The sequence below is a fragment of the Parasteatoda tepidariorum genome, chromosome 4 (genome assembly GCF_043381705.1).
Source record: "Parasteatoda tepidariorum isolate YZ-2023 chromosome 4, CAS_Ptep_4.0, whole genome shotgun sequence".
Classification (NCBI taxonomy): domain Eukaryota; kingdom Metazoa; phylum Arthropoda; class Arachnida; order Araneae; family Theridiidae; genus Parasteatoda; species Parasteatoda tepidariorum.
In genome coordinates this window covers 24,162,838-24,177,552 of record NC_092207.1, presented here as the reverse complement: position 1 = coordinate 24,177,552, position 14,715 = coordinate 24,162,838, and the positions used below count along the sequence as shown (strand labels likewise).

Sequence of the window (14,715 nt, the reverse complement as noted above, 5' to 3'; positions counted from 1 at the left end):
AAATTAAACAAAATTAACATTTTTCTTCTTGATATTGCAAAAATCTAATTTTGTGGATAGAACATCAAAATATAAAGTCTACATAATTTATTAGCCTTAATAAGTTCCGTTGATTAAATTTCAAATAAAAATTACCAAAAAAAGTCATTAATTTTGAATATTTGTAGAAAACTTAATTTCTGTACGTGTATAATGCATTTGTTGAAAAAAAGGAACTGTGGTCACTAATTCTTAAAATTATTTCGGAAATTGTGCGAAATGAGAAATGGATTATCTGAAAAACTTTTGATCTAATGATAAGCTATTTCTTCACGTAATAGCATTAAATTTAATAGTTCAAAAAGTAAGCCATTAATATGTTAATTAAGTAGTGGTAAAAACATGTCTTATACCTATTTAAAATCGAATTTTAGATTCCTATCAAAACGAACGAGTCACGATTGCTTAGCTGTTAAAAACCCTGAGCTGTCTGTGAGATGGATTGAGGTTCGATCCTCAGCGTCGACTTTAAGATCGACCGATGTGTACCAGTTTTTTAGGGAAACACAAGCTGCTGGAGCGTAATACTGACCTCACTGCCACAACGATCACAAAATTGTGAGGCCTTAACTTCCTTGGTTCACAACAGGATGTTAAACGGATGCTTTCTTTCTCATAACACAAAATAATTATTAAATGATTTGCAATTACGAATATTGATAATTCTCTGTAGATGTGTTTGAATAGAAATTTCTTCATTGCCTAACAGAAATCATACAGATATAATTATCATCAATTATTATAAATAATTACTGAAATCTTTTTCGTAAATAATATTGAAAATCGTTATCGCAAATAATTGTTAAAATGTCATTTTTGTGAAACATTATTAAAAATTAAATTAAAAAATATAGCATGAATATTTAAAAAATCTAATAACAAAGAAATACAGGATCATTTTAATTTACTGCTGCGTGTTTACGTAACATAAGAAACAAACATTTGAATCCCCATTTTAAAAAAAATATCTTAATTGAAGTTAAAAATGTAAAATAAAATATCATCTATATTTACAAAAACTAATAAATAATAAATGAACAATCGTAGTAAACCTCTCTTAGTCTTCCGAGATCTTTGTCTTTAGCTTCCAATATATTTTCCAAATGTTTTGCTCTTGTTTCACTCTCAAATAATTTCGTTCTCAAACGTTCTATTTCTTTCCTTTCTTCTTCCATCATTTTGTTTCCTAAGTATAAAGAATAAATACATATATATTCGAACAACAATGATTAACTTATAAGAAAAATATTTTAAACTGAGAATTATACTTATAAGAATCAAGTATAATTGTAAAAATACAAAATATCAATTTCTCCAGCTTAGTAATTTCATATAAACTAAAAAGCATCTCTTTATTTCCAGACGACAATTGTTATTATCATTTAAGGTTGTTTTTTTTGAAAAATCTGTCTTCATGTAAGAAAACGCTTTTTTCTTCTAACAAGACAGCCTTATTTTATTTCATTTATGTTTTTGCAAATTTCCATAACTGCTGTGAGTTTGTAATATTTATTCATGACTGTTAGATCAAGTTTATTCAACTTATCATCTTCCATACTAATTCTGAAAATGGCCCAAAACGCCAATAAGAAGAAAAGCCAAAGTNCATAACACAAAATAATTATTAAATGATTTGCAATTACGAATATTGATAATTCTCTGTAGATGTGTTTGAATAGAAATTTCTTCATTGCCTAACAGAAATCATACAGATATAATTATCATCAATTATTATAAATAATTACTGAAATCTTTTTCGTAAATAATATTGAAAATCGTTATCGCAAATAATTGTTAAAATGTCATTTTTGTGAAACATTATTAAAAATTAAATTAAAAAATATAGCATGAATATTTAAAAAATCTAATAACAAAGAAATACAGGATCATTTTAATTTACTGCTGCGTGTTTACGTAACATAAGAAACAAACATTTGAATCCCCATTTTAAAAAAAATATCTTAATTGAAGTTAAAAATGTAAAATAAAATATCATCTATATTTACAAAAACTAATAAATAATAAATGAACAATCGTAGTAAACCTCTCTTAGTCTTCCGAGATCTTTGTCTTTAGCTTCCAATATATTTTCCAAATGTTTTGCTCTTGTTTCACTCTCAAATAATTTCGTTCTCAAACGTTCTATTTCCTTCCTTTCTTCTTCCATCATTTTGTTTCCTAAGTAAAAAAAATAAATACATATATTCGAACAATAATGATTAACTTATAAGAAAAACATTTTAAACTGAGAATTATACTTATAAGAATCAAGTATAATTGTAGAAATACAAAATATAAATTTTTCCAGCTTAGTAATTTCATATAAACTAAAGCATCTCTTTCTTTCCGGACGACAATTGTTAATATCAATTAAGGTTGTTTTTTCAAAAAATCTTCATGTAAGAAAAAACTTTTTTTTTTCTAACAAGACAAACTTATTTTATTTCATTTATGTTTTTGCGAATTTCCACAACTGCTGTGAGTTTGCAATATTTGTTCATGACTATTAGATTAAGTTTGTTCATCTTTAGCCATCACCTTCCATACTAATTCTGAAAATGGCCCAAAACGCCAATAAGAAGAAAAGCCAAAGTTTTCTGACTATAAAAAATGTATCTGGTGTAATTTTTTTAATATTGAGAAAGTGAGATTCCAAAGCAGCCTTTTAGAAGTATCAAAATACTGCTCTAACTGTTTTATTTATTTATTTTATTTTACTTATTTATTTACAATTCTTGAAATTGTGGTATTTCGGAATCGTTCTCAAGGGAAGAATTTATAAGAAATACTTTTTATATCGGATTGTGAATTGTCTATATACAAAATTTCGATTCATATATTTTATTATTATTTTCCTAATTAAGATTTTCTCCAGTCTTTTACTCAGAATTACATTATTCAAGACTTAAATATTAACTACAAAAGTTTAAAAAAGAATATTTAGCGTGAAATGATCACGTGTTTTACTGAGACCTGTTTCATATATTTGTGATGAATTTAAGTGCAAACGATTACAATAACCATTCCTGTTTTATTATTATTTCTTAAACTAAGACTTTTTCTTCACTTTTAAACAACTTAAATTGCATTCATTAAGTGTTAATGATTAGCTGTTAAAATATTAAAAAAAAATTATTTTAAATAATCGTCTGTCAACATTTTACTGAATTCCGCGTGATTTTTTCTGTGAAATCATATGCAAACGATTTAAAACTTAGTGTCAATATTTCATTAGTCTTTAGAAATCTCGGAACATTATTTTCTCCTTTTTTTGGTAAAAAGATATTAAGTTTTTCTAAAAAAAAATTGAAATAAAAAAAGTGCATTTGTAAGTATTTGATGCTTTTCAATGACATATTATCAGTATTAACTAAACTATTAATCAAATAAATTAATAATTTAATTAAATATCATAGTTTCAAATATAAAAGTATTGAAAATGTATCCCACATAGTATTATTTTGTACGCATGCTTAATTAAACACATGTGTTTCTCTGCCAGTGAAAGGTTATTTCAGTGGTCAAGATTCTCAATTTTAAATACTCAATCTCAATCAGAAATTGATTAGTTAATTGTGTGTGTCAAGTGTTATATCCTTTGTTTACTTTAGTATGTAGAACAAAATGCTTAACTTCAGCATGAGATTAAATTTTGAAGTATGTTGAAATTCCAATTAAGATAATATAAATTAAATTTTATTTAATTTCAAAAATAAAATAAAATAAACATTTTTTTAACACTTTAGACTATTTTTATTTTAAATTCATGAAAACTTTTTAATGTTTGCTGTTGAAATTCGACACGAATGATGTTGATTTGTTAAATAAATTTGTACTTTCTTCACTTATACAATTTTAGTCTAGAATCAAATTTTTTTTAGTTAGAATAGAATAATATAACCTTCTTATTGTGATTTTTTATATTAGTTGTAAGCAAAAAGTTTAAAGGATATGCATGTATTTTCATCATTTAACAGTTCAGTTTCTTTATGTTACTTCTGTATTGTATTGCTCTTTATCTATAAAATACCTCAATAGTGAATTCTTCAATAATTCATTAGATTTTTCACAAACTTGAAATTTATAGAAACGAAAAAATTCTTTGAAAAATAAAACGCGATAGTCATTTTTTCTTCATTCTTTATAAATAAAAATGCTTGTATGTTCCCTTAAATAATTTTATACTGAAATCATCTAGTTATTTTAGAGAAAGTTTGACACCCAAACATTATTTTAAACTGTAAGATAAAATTAAAATTTTTTAAATTTTTTATTTTAGTGATTTTACAGTTTTGCGGTACATGTAAATAGTAGTAATTGGAGATCACGTCAGCAGCACATCGTGAATTTTATGGACCTGTAAAAACTCTCTCAAAAGAGTAACTCTCACATCATCAGAGTATTCAACTCCAGTTTTTGAAATCGTGCCAAAAATGGTATAAAAAATTCATTTTATTTTCATGTTATTTATTTCTGCATCACTTGTTTCTTATTTCAATTTCACTTTGATATTACGTACTAGATGACCTATTTTCATTTCTTGTTAATGTCCCAAATAATATGAATCTGAGGGGAAAAAAGGCTTGTTTCTTTTATAAATATTGCTTTACATTTCTTCTTTTATGCATGGGCTTAAAGCACTTTACAGTTGTATCAAATGAAAATGTTATGAATAATTTATTTAACATAAACATCAAAACAAATCATGAAAGATATAAGAAAATCAAATAACATTTTGCATCTAAATAATTAGTTCAAAAGCATTGGCTTTTAAAGCCATTTTCTGTATCTTTAATGTATAAGAAACATATATTTTAAACTTTGTTTTTTTAAAGGAAAATATTGAAATAAATTTTATTTTAAATTTACTTACTTAACCTAATTGATACAATATTTATCACCTGATAAAGGTTCTTTTTATTCAAGTTAAAATCCGTGTAAGGTTAAAGGAAACAAAACGCAAATAATGCTAAAAATGGGAAACATTTCGAAGGGTTTTCTTATTTTCAATACTTGTACTTCAAAAAAATACACAGAGTGAGATATTTTTGTTAATATTTATCCTGTTTCCAAAGTTTAAAAAATTTTTGCAATATGCATATATTGCGAAATTATTGCAATAAGCATATTTTTTTTACCTAAAATATAAATGCAGTGTTTATTTATATTTTATCATTAACATAGTCTTGGTATACTATAAAGTCAAACAATATTCATTACTTTAATTGAAAAAAAATTATGCATATTTTCAGATTTAAAGGAGAATTAATAATCAACGTTTTCGAATTTCGTTTCTCAATTATTTTCTAATAAATCTTGAAATAAATTTAGAAGAAAATATTTTAAAGGCAATGTATTTCAAAATTATTCACAAAAAATAATCATTATAACATAGCGAAAAATGCTCTAAAGTAAAGTAATTTTAAAAATTGGGAAAATACTATTATCATAAATTTATCATTAATTATCATAAAAATGTAGTTTATCATGGTTTGAATTTATAATTCAAGCTAAATATACCCTTCAGGAAGCTTCGCGAAATTCATATTATTATTATTATTGCATAATGATTTTTTCTGCCGTTTCCATCTTCCAACGACCGTCAGGAAATGATAAAAAAAATTTTGTCTGGGAAAAACACATACCATTATATGTTGCCATAAAGTTGTTCACATTAATACATTAAAGTTGCTGCTTTAAAGGCTCATTCTCACAATAAAACTTTTAACGTTATTTTTATCAGTTTCCGTTCTGCAATCGTTTATTATCTTTATCATTATTATTAATAGAGAAAATGTGTTTCCAAGTAGAAAAAAATAGCCAGTTTTCATCGGGTTTAATAGATAGTACCATTAAACCAATAGTGTTATTCAAAAAAGGGGAAAAAAGTTTCATTTAAAGAGTTTTGAATAGTTAAAAATATGAATTCCGGTATAGAAGGAATTTTAAATCAGTGAATAGAAATTTTTTTTACTTGGGATAGCGTTCGGAAATTCAAAACGTATTGAAGATGAATCTTAAAATTTATTTTCCAGCTTAAAAAGTAACGTGATTTGAGGATAAAATAAAATAATACTATTTCTTCTTGATAGTTTTAAATTTCTATTAGTTTTTCCAACTATCTATAGTTCTTATGAAAAGGGAAAAATAGTTTTTATTTATTCATTTTTATAAGAAAAAAACTGTTTTTATAATTCCAATTTCGTAAAAGCAAAAGTAATTTTAATTTAAATAAATTAAGAGAGAAGTTGAATTCTAATAAATCAGCACGAATTATTTTATATTAGTGGGCTGCTCCCCCTGCTCGCTAACGCTCGCCAACCGTGGAAAATTGCTGCGCAATCTTATATGGTTTGCTTCGCAAACCAAGTTCGCTTCGCTTGCTACTAACTTANCAGACCAGGTTCACCCATTCATGGCAACAGTTTTTCCTGTGGGGGATGGTGTTTACCAACAGGATAATGCACCATGTCATAAGGGTCGAACCCATGGATTGGTTCGAGGAACATTCCAGTGACTTTCAAGTCATGTCTTGGCCCCCAAATTCACCTGACCTTAATCCAATAAAGCATTTGTGGTCCTACTTGGAAAACCAAATTTGGGCTGCCACTCTACCCCCTCGCAATGTGAGGGAATGGCAGGACCAGTTGGTGAGCGCTTGGTACCAGATACCTCAGACTACATATCAGCACCTTTTGGAATCAATGCCACGGCGGTTGCTAGCAGTTTTGAGGGCTAAAGGTGGTCCTATATGTTATTAGCAGGATGGTCATAATGTAATGGCTCTTCTGTGTATAATTGAATCAGCGGTTTATTTAACTGACTAATTTCTAGTTTTGTTTTTTGCATAGAACAAAAATTAAGATACTTAAAAGAAGCACCGCAAAATATATGAACATACAATAAGCGAATCTCATATTCTATTACTAAAATTATATAGAAGCTCAATTCCGTTGGTACTTACCCACACCTTTGTTTTGAAGCATTTCCATTAATTTCTTTATACTTTCTTCTCTAGCTGCTAAGGTTTGCTTTTGAGTTTCAATTCTCATTTCTAGTTCCTTGAAACACAAAAAAGACGTCTTTTTAATAAAAATGTAATTAACCATCCCCTTGATTAAAACTGCCATTATCTTATGCTCGTATGCAATACAATAAATATTAATACCTAATATGTTGTACTAATGACAATCAATATTCTCAAAATTACCTTAATTGTTTCCCTGAGAAGGTATATTTCTTTTGTCATGTGCTCTTTTTCTGCATAGAGAGCCTCTAAATGTTGGATGTCTGCCTCGGGATTCCTCATATGAGACATTCTTAGTTCTTCTTCGAGCTGCTGGATTAAAGTCGCTTGCTTCTGGCAAAGATATTAACTTTCCTTAGATACTCAATACAATTATCAATATTAAACTAAATACTATAGAGCTCTGTAATTTTTACCGAAGTGCTTTGGTAATAATTTCGGTAGAATTAACAATAAAATATGGCTTTATAATATGTAATAAAATTTGGTTAATGTGGAAAATTTTGATAATTTTATTAATCTTCTTAAAGTATAACACAAAAACCATTTATTCGGTTAAATTTACGTTTCAGATTTGTTTTGTTTTTAGTATATATGTGTGGAAATAAGATCTATAATCTTAAAATTGAAAATTTCGATAAACCGTTACCAAATAGAAGGAAGGACTACCAAATGAATGGTTTAAATACCGTGTATTTTGGTTTTAATTGTCAGAATTATGGTTCTTTTTGTCATTGCCATACAGTACGGAAGTTTTGCAAGAATTTTTTTCCCTGTTAAGAAAGATAGATTTTAGAACTTAAACAATAAAACAAAATACGTTTTATGGTTGGTGCGTTATCTATGCAAATTTCGTCTACTACCTGCCAGTTAGAGTATTTTTATTTTGAGTGGAGATGTTCGTTTAAAATTGAAATTTTTTAATTAGTTTAAAATAGAAGTGGTTACAACACATTAAAATAATTATATTAGCAATCAAAAATAAATATTTCATGATATTATGACTTAAATTTTAGCGTCAAGGGACACTTTAGAAATTGGAGTTACAAATTTGCACCTTGAAATCTACATTTTAGTATGTAAATAACTGTTAAGTGTGTCATTATTTATTGGTCCAGTATGCTTCATATTTATTTGTGTTGTAATTTTGTTTAAATATGACAATCAAAAAGGAATTCTTTTTGTTTTGATTTGAAAACGCGTCTCATGCTTTAACGCTAAAAAGGAAACTTTAGAAAATATTTTCACAAGCGTACACCATGTAGTCTATATTGTTCGTACATTAATTGCTCTGAAATGTATCATTCCTTAAATTGATGCCATATACTTTGCCTTCGAGTTGTAACTTTGTCTGAAGATATCAATATGAAATACAGATTTTTCTGGAAGCATTTTCTAAGTTTTAATGATTCTAGGTAAATTTAAGAAATTAATTTCACAAATTTTCAGCACAAGGCACATATTTTTAGAACATTAATAAATTTTACGCGAGTAATTTTTTAAGTTGGTTTTATACTGTAACAATGTAATAATTTATTACGCGTCACTCACCTGATTCTCCGAACGGAGCATTTTGAGTTGGTCATTCACGAGAGCGTGTTTGGCTGCCTCCTCTTTTCTCAAAGCTCTCTCTTTCTTTAATTCTGGACTCCAGAAAGTTTTGATACTGTGCATACTAGAGCCTAACTTGGAGGCAGTCACATCCAGTTCCCGTTTTACATTACCATACTGACTCTGTAAATCTGTTAAACGCGACTGCAGCTCACCGGGAAAGTTCTCCAATCTTGCACCACCATAATTTAACCTGGTAAGATTTAATATAGTAAATCATTTCTGCGATTATTGTTTTATTTTTATCTCAAGTTATTAGAAAATTCAAATACATGAAAAAAGGATACAGTGCCTTGCTCTATTACCAATTCAGTGCTATTAAAAAACTAAAAGATAATTTTCACTTACGTAATACAGTTAATTGATATTTCTCAATTGGGATTACTTTTTTTTCCATCAGCTGAGACACAGAATGACAGAAAAATCAAAATTTGGAAAACAAAAGAAAATTATGTTTTTTCTGCACTTAAAATTATGCTTTTTATAGTTCTGAAAATTTCATCTTTGTTAACTGTGTACTTACACGCTGCGATTTTATGTGCTGTGCTCTCTTTTTAATCACTGCATGGCATCGTTCGTTCTTCGGATCATAAGTTGATTATTTTTTTATGTAAAATTGCAAACGTCATTTTAAAGCACTTATAAACAACATTTACTAATATGACTTGCTCGAATCTGTAAGAACTTAATATTGGAACTAGTTGATTTTAAACTGCTACAATTCTTTTTCTTTATTTTTATTCTTGTTCTTTTACATCGAAAAATATTTTATTTCTTGTGTGTGTTAATTTTAATTTTGTGACATGGATTATATTATTTTTTGTTAACATTAAATAAAACTACTTTGAGTTTAAGTAAAGACATCTTTTTTAGACGAAAAAACATGCTGATTATCATTTACTTGTCCACTACATCACACATTCTCATTTGCTAATTTACAGATGGTAAAATATTTTCAAAACGCGGCGTCCTGTTGAATATTTTCAAAATCTCGATTGATTTAGAAAAAAGTCGTCGAGTATTATGCAATATATTGAGTAAAAGCATAAAATTAAACATTTTTAAATTTCAGTGAAGTGTTTTCAAAAACTTAAATTTCTCTAATTTCTTGAGACGTTATCCCATTAGAAAACCTAAGAAGTTTCAAAAAGTTAGTTAAAATATAATTAAAATTCTTTATGACCTTAAAACTTACAGCAGGCTACTTCGTAATTTCTGAAAAATAATATATGCTTAAATTACAATTTTGTTTATTTAAATAGGATAGGATCTGATTGGCTACAAAATGTCAGGTCATCTATATGTGGAAATAAACTAAATATATAACATGCAAAATAACTCCGTGAAATATTTAATCCCAAAGAAAAAAATACTAGGTCTAACAGTTTGATAGTTTTACGCATTGACTTTATTTGAAATGTCGACCAATCTCGCTAACTTCATGACCACCTCATTTCCATGCTCATACAATTTTTTTTTAATTTTAAAACTAGTACACCTCTGACTTATTTCTGCTGAGAAAATGGAAGGCATTACAAATCAAACAAGATAAAAAATAATACATTAATTAGATTTTAAGGCACTTAATCTTGAAATGAACAAAGATGAAACTAGCCCATAATTCAAATACGGCTTTGATATATATTATGTAACGGATAAAAGGGACTAATTGATACTTGCCTTTAATATTAGTATCTAAGAAAATGATCGCATACCTATTATCCCCTATAGGATTGGTCCCTCTGGTGAAATTTGAAATACTAGTTCTATAGGATTCAGGTAACCCATCTAATATGGTCTCTCTCGTTACTCCTACTCCCCTATAGGGATCTGGCATTGGAACTTCGTCTGGTCTTCTCAGACTATAATAAGCATTTTCTAAAGATCTATCTCTGGACCTTGCTGCATGCCTCGAAGCTGCAATGTCAACTCGTTCCAGAGATCTGAAATTCGAAAGATACCTCCATTAGATCCTATAATTTTGTAAAATAGTATGTACCATATAGAAATTGTTTATAATGTAGTGCAAAATGAGAAAGCAAAGCAAATTTTAACAGATAGCTGGGCAGCATATACCACGGAAATCTAAAACACTTAATGTCATCGAAATATGTAAAAAAAATAGTCATACTCTAAAACTTAGGGGCAGTAATAAATGAAATTAAGGTCATTAAGTTAAAGAAGAAGAAGATAATTGAATATGAGATAGGTACCTAATAGGCACCGAGAAAAAAAGTACGGTCAAATTAAGGTTAAATTTACAATGTTTCTGGTTCTATGGAAACACCAAAAACTCGGTAATATTTACCGAGGAGCTTCGGCTATGATTTTGATAAAATTATGAATAAAATATGGTTTTTATTATAAGTGATAAAATTTGATAAATGTGCCAAAATGAGATAATGTTATCATGATATCTTCGAGCATGGCACCAAAACTATGTCTTTAATGAAATTGACTTTTCAGTTTCGTGTTTTTATTAAGTGTGGCGATAATACGAACTATAATTTTGAAAACTAGAATTTTTAGTAAGCCATTACCATATGAACGGAAAAATCACCCAATGAATGCTTTAAATAGCGTATATTTTGGTTATATTAGCCAGAATTATCGTACTTTTTCGCAGAAATGGAATTACCATACACCGCAGCAGTTTGATCTGAATTTTTCTCACTGTATGAGATGACCTGGTGGGTTATGTTGCTTAAATAGTTTCAGCATATGAATAGTCAGCTATGTATTTTGGCAAAGCATCTTTAAAAGTTATCTGTTTTTTTATATAATGTAAGTTAATTCTGTAAATTTTTGTACGGAAAAAAAATCAAATATTCTTTCTTTATATTTCGTAAATTTTTTTCAGATATAATTAAATAAATAAAAATGTTTTTACAGTAATTGAATTTAAAAGTTTACATGAATATTTCAAATCAAGTTTTTATTATTTCCGTTAATTTTTTATTTAAAATAAATATAAAGAAGTATAAAAAAACATGTTTAGTAACTGTACGTAAAAAGAAAAAAAGGAGCTAAAATAAATACAAAAGCAAATTTTTGAAGAAGACTTAACTAAATTAATTTTTTAAACCAAATCCCTCATTATTAGTTAATATCGGTTAATAAGCATATCTTATGTTTACTTTTCCAATGATTAAAATTATAACTAAACTGTCTAAAAATCTGATAAATTATGTACTAAAATATGTATCCCGAGAATCATTTTTTTTTCGTGACAAAAAATGATGATTTATCACGCTCTTGAATTTTAGTACGATAGGGGACATTGGAAACTTCATGCGTTCGTCATTATGCCCGGACACGTTTCTTAATTCTTATAAACTTTTTCTTCAAAATGAGTGCATCAAAGGTTTTTCTAATTTGCACAGAAAGGAGATGTACTTATTTTATAAAAGAATAAAGCTCATACTTAAAATTTATGTTGGTAGATATTTTCCTTTTGGTTTAGAATAATAGAATTTAGCGAAATATCTTTTTTTTTTCTAAATTTTTTGCAAAAACTGAATGGTGTTTTTACTCACCAACTTCTGTGGTTGGTTCTTATTCATTATTGTTTTTTTTTCTCTAAAATTTGATAAAAAAATTTTTTTTTTAAATTCATAATTTTTACTTTACTTTATCACATTTTGATAATAGTGAACGACATGAAAGAATACATTGTTTCTAAAAATTATCAATTGAAAAAATGTATTTTAACTTAGGAATACTGAATGTGCAACACAAAAAGTAAGAAATGAAAAATCAATTTTCTTGTCAACAATCTAAAATGATAAACTTGCATAATAATAGCAGTATAAATTTTAAAAAAAGTTTTTATTTCTGGAGCCTTTTTAGATTTATATTCAACAACATATTATCTTTCACTCTTATATTTTTTAATGTATTTATTTATTACTTTTGACCCAAAATTAAGAGCGAGCTTATAAATTGAAGGTCACGAGAGAAAAAAATCCTTCTATGACAGTTGTAAAAAGCACTTAAAAGCGCGTTAAAAGAACTTAAAATTGCAGTTATTTTTGAACAAATTGGAATTTTGAAGAAAAAGAAATCACTTAGTTCATAATTACAAATGGCCCTATCAGCATGTCAAATTTCAACTCTGTAGTTTCCTTTCAGTGAGCAGTAGATCTGCGCCTGCATAGTTTTTTAACTACAAGTTCAGCATTTGATAATTCTCGGACTAATCATCGAATCTTAATTTTTATTTTTATTTTATCGTACATTTTATCGTATTTTTATTTTATCTGTACATTTTTCTACCATCGCAATTTCAAGACTCTAAGTCTTTACGCTGCAAAATAAAATGTAACATTAAAAAGAACACTGAAAACAATGGTGGCACTCGCAACTTCTTAATATAGAGAGACGATAAATATTAGTTTCATATTCGTTAATTTTTACTTTAAATGTGAAACGCATTCTCAATTTTTATTTGCAAAGAGAATATTGTAACTGCATCCTTTATTTTAGATATTCAAACAAACAATTAAAGCAGGAGAAAGTAATAAAAAGAAATAAAATAAAAGATATGTGCATCTTTTATTTATTATCTTGCCATAATAGTATCTAGCTTGTTGCTTATAGAGCTGAGAGAAATGAACAAAATAAAACACAGATCGCAGAAGAAACAATTCTGTTAAAAATACCGCACTGTATGGTAATGACATTCATGGTAAAAAAAAAGCATAACTCTGGTAACAAGAACTGAAATATATTATAGTTATACCATTCATTTGGTAATTTTTTAGTTCATACGGTTACTGTTTTACCAGAAATTCTGCTATTCAAAAGTACAGTTCTTATTATCCCACATTTAGTAGAAATACAAAACTGAAAAGTAAATTTAATCGAATTAAAAGAAAAGTAAAAAGTTTGCAAATTAAAAAAAATGGAAACTGAAAAGTAAATAGTTTTTATACCAAACTCTCTGGTATTGCCATAAAATGTTCCAATTTTAACTTATATTATAAACCAATGTTTTATTGTTACTTTTACCAAAATCATTATCGAAGCGCTGCTGTAAAAGTTACTGAGCTTTTTGGTATAATATGGTGTACATGACCATGGAGCATGGTATATTTCAACATATTCTGGTAGTTTTTACCATACTTTTTTTTCTCAGTGATAAAACAATTTAAGAAGTATTATAAGTATTATAAAGTATAACATAAGTTATGAATAATTCTTCTAATTATTAGGATAAACAAGAAAGCCATATGAATTAAAAAAGATTTTTTTCGGGATTTTATATCAGAATTGAAAGAGTTTTCTAAGCAGTACTTTTCTAAAAATATTTTCAGTTTTCTCAGACTCCACAGCTATTCTCAAATATTTCTATTTTTGACGAAAAAAGAGTAGACATGTCAGTAAAGAGAAATGTAATTGTTTTGTTTTTTTCAATTAATGGAAAGAGGTAAGCGTACGCTAACACGTTGCAGAGCTCTTAAAAATGCTTTTGAATGTTCCATGATTCCCCATATCACAGGCAATTTGAAAAACTATTTAAATCATATTACAAGGAAGCAATCGCATAACAAATTTGTCAACTTAGACTAAATATCTACACACCTATGAATTATCAGGAACTATCATTGAATTTGTATTTTTATAATTTACTGTGTTATTATGTTCTGTTATTCTAACTACACTGCAAAAAGTTTAATAATTGCGTTCTTGCTTACCACATATTTTATTACTGAGACAAACAAGTAAAGTTTTATTGAATTGAAGATTTTTGAGAAATAAATTATTAACCAAAATGGATTTTTAAAAGTATAAAACCTTTTTTTTCAACTCTTTAATCCCATAGTGAGAAAGCAGTCTAATACATGCTGTGGGAAAATAAAATATTTCTATGCATGTACTGCCGATTAAAATTGCAGGATAATCAGTAAGAGAAATTAAAAACTAATTATCCAAATTTAATTGATTTTTTCGTGATAGATGTCTTGTACGTTTTATTAGAACTGATAGCGATTGAACTGAAATTTGAAAAATTTATATTAAGAATTTCACTCTCTATA

At 27.2% G+C, this 14,715-nt stretch overlaps 1 protein-coding gene and 1 long non-coding RNA gene across 2 annotated transcripts in view; one reads left to right on the top strand and one right to left on the bottom strand.

Annotated features, from left to right (window-relative positions):
• The window catches only part of LOC107455932 (ELKS/RAB6-interacting/CAST family member bruchpilot), an 89,721-nt gene that overhangs the window by 31,311 nt on the left and 43,695 nt on the right, over positions 1-14,715 (bottom strand). The window contains exons 2-6 of the mRNA XM_071179543.1: positions 10,393-10,620; positions 8,618-8,870; positions 7,250-7,399; positions 7,004-7,100; positions 2,084-2,217 (exon numbers count right to left, since the gene is read on the bottom strand). Of these exons, the coding sequence (XP_071035644.1) occupies positions 2,084-2,217; positions 7,004-7,100; positions 7,250-7,399; positions 8,618-8,870; positions 10,393-10,620 (862 nt within the window). The remainder of the gene's footprint in view (positions 1-2,083; positions 2,218-7,003; positions 7,101-7,249; positions 7,400-8,617; positions 8,871-10,392; positions 10,621-14,715) is intronic.
• LOC139425350 (uncharacterized) overlaps positions 3,297-14,715 on the top strand; it is a 74,004-nt gene continuing 62,585 nt past the window's right edge. Inside the window, exons 1-2 of the long non-coding RNA XR_011636560.1 lie at positions 3,297-3,367; positions 4,319-4,475. This is a non-coding gene — a long non-coding RNA (uncharacterized lncRNA). The remainder of the gene's footprint in view (positions 3,368-4,318; positions 4,476-14,715) is intronic.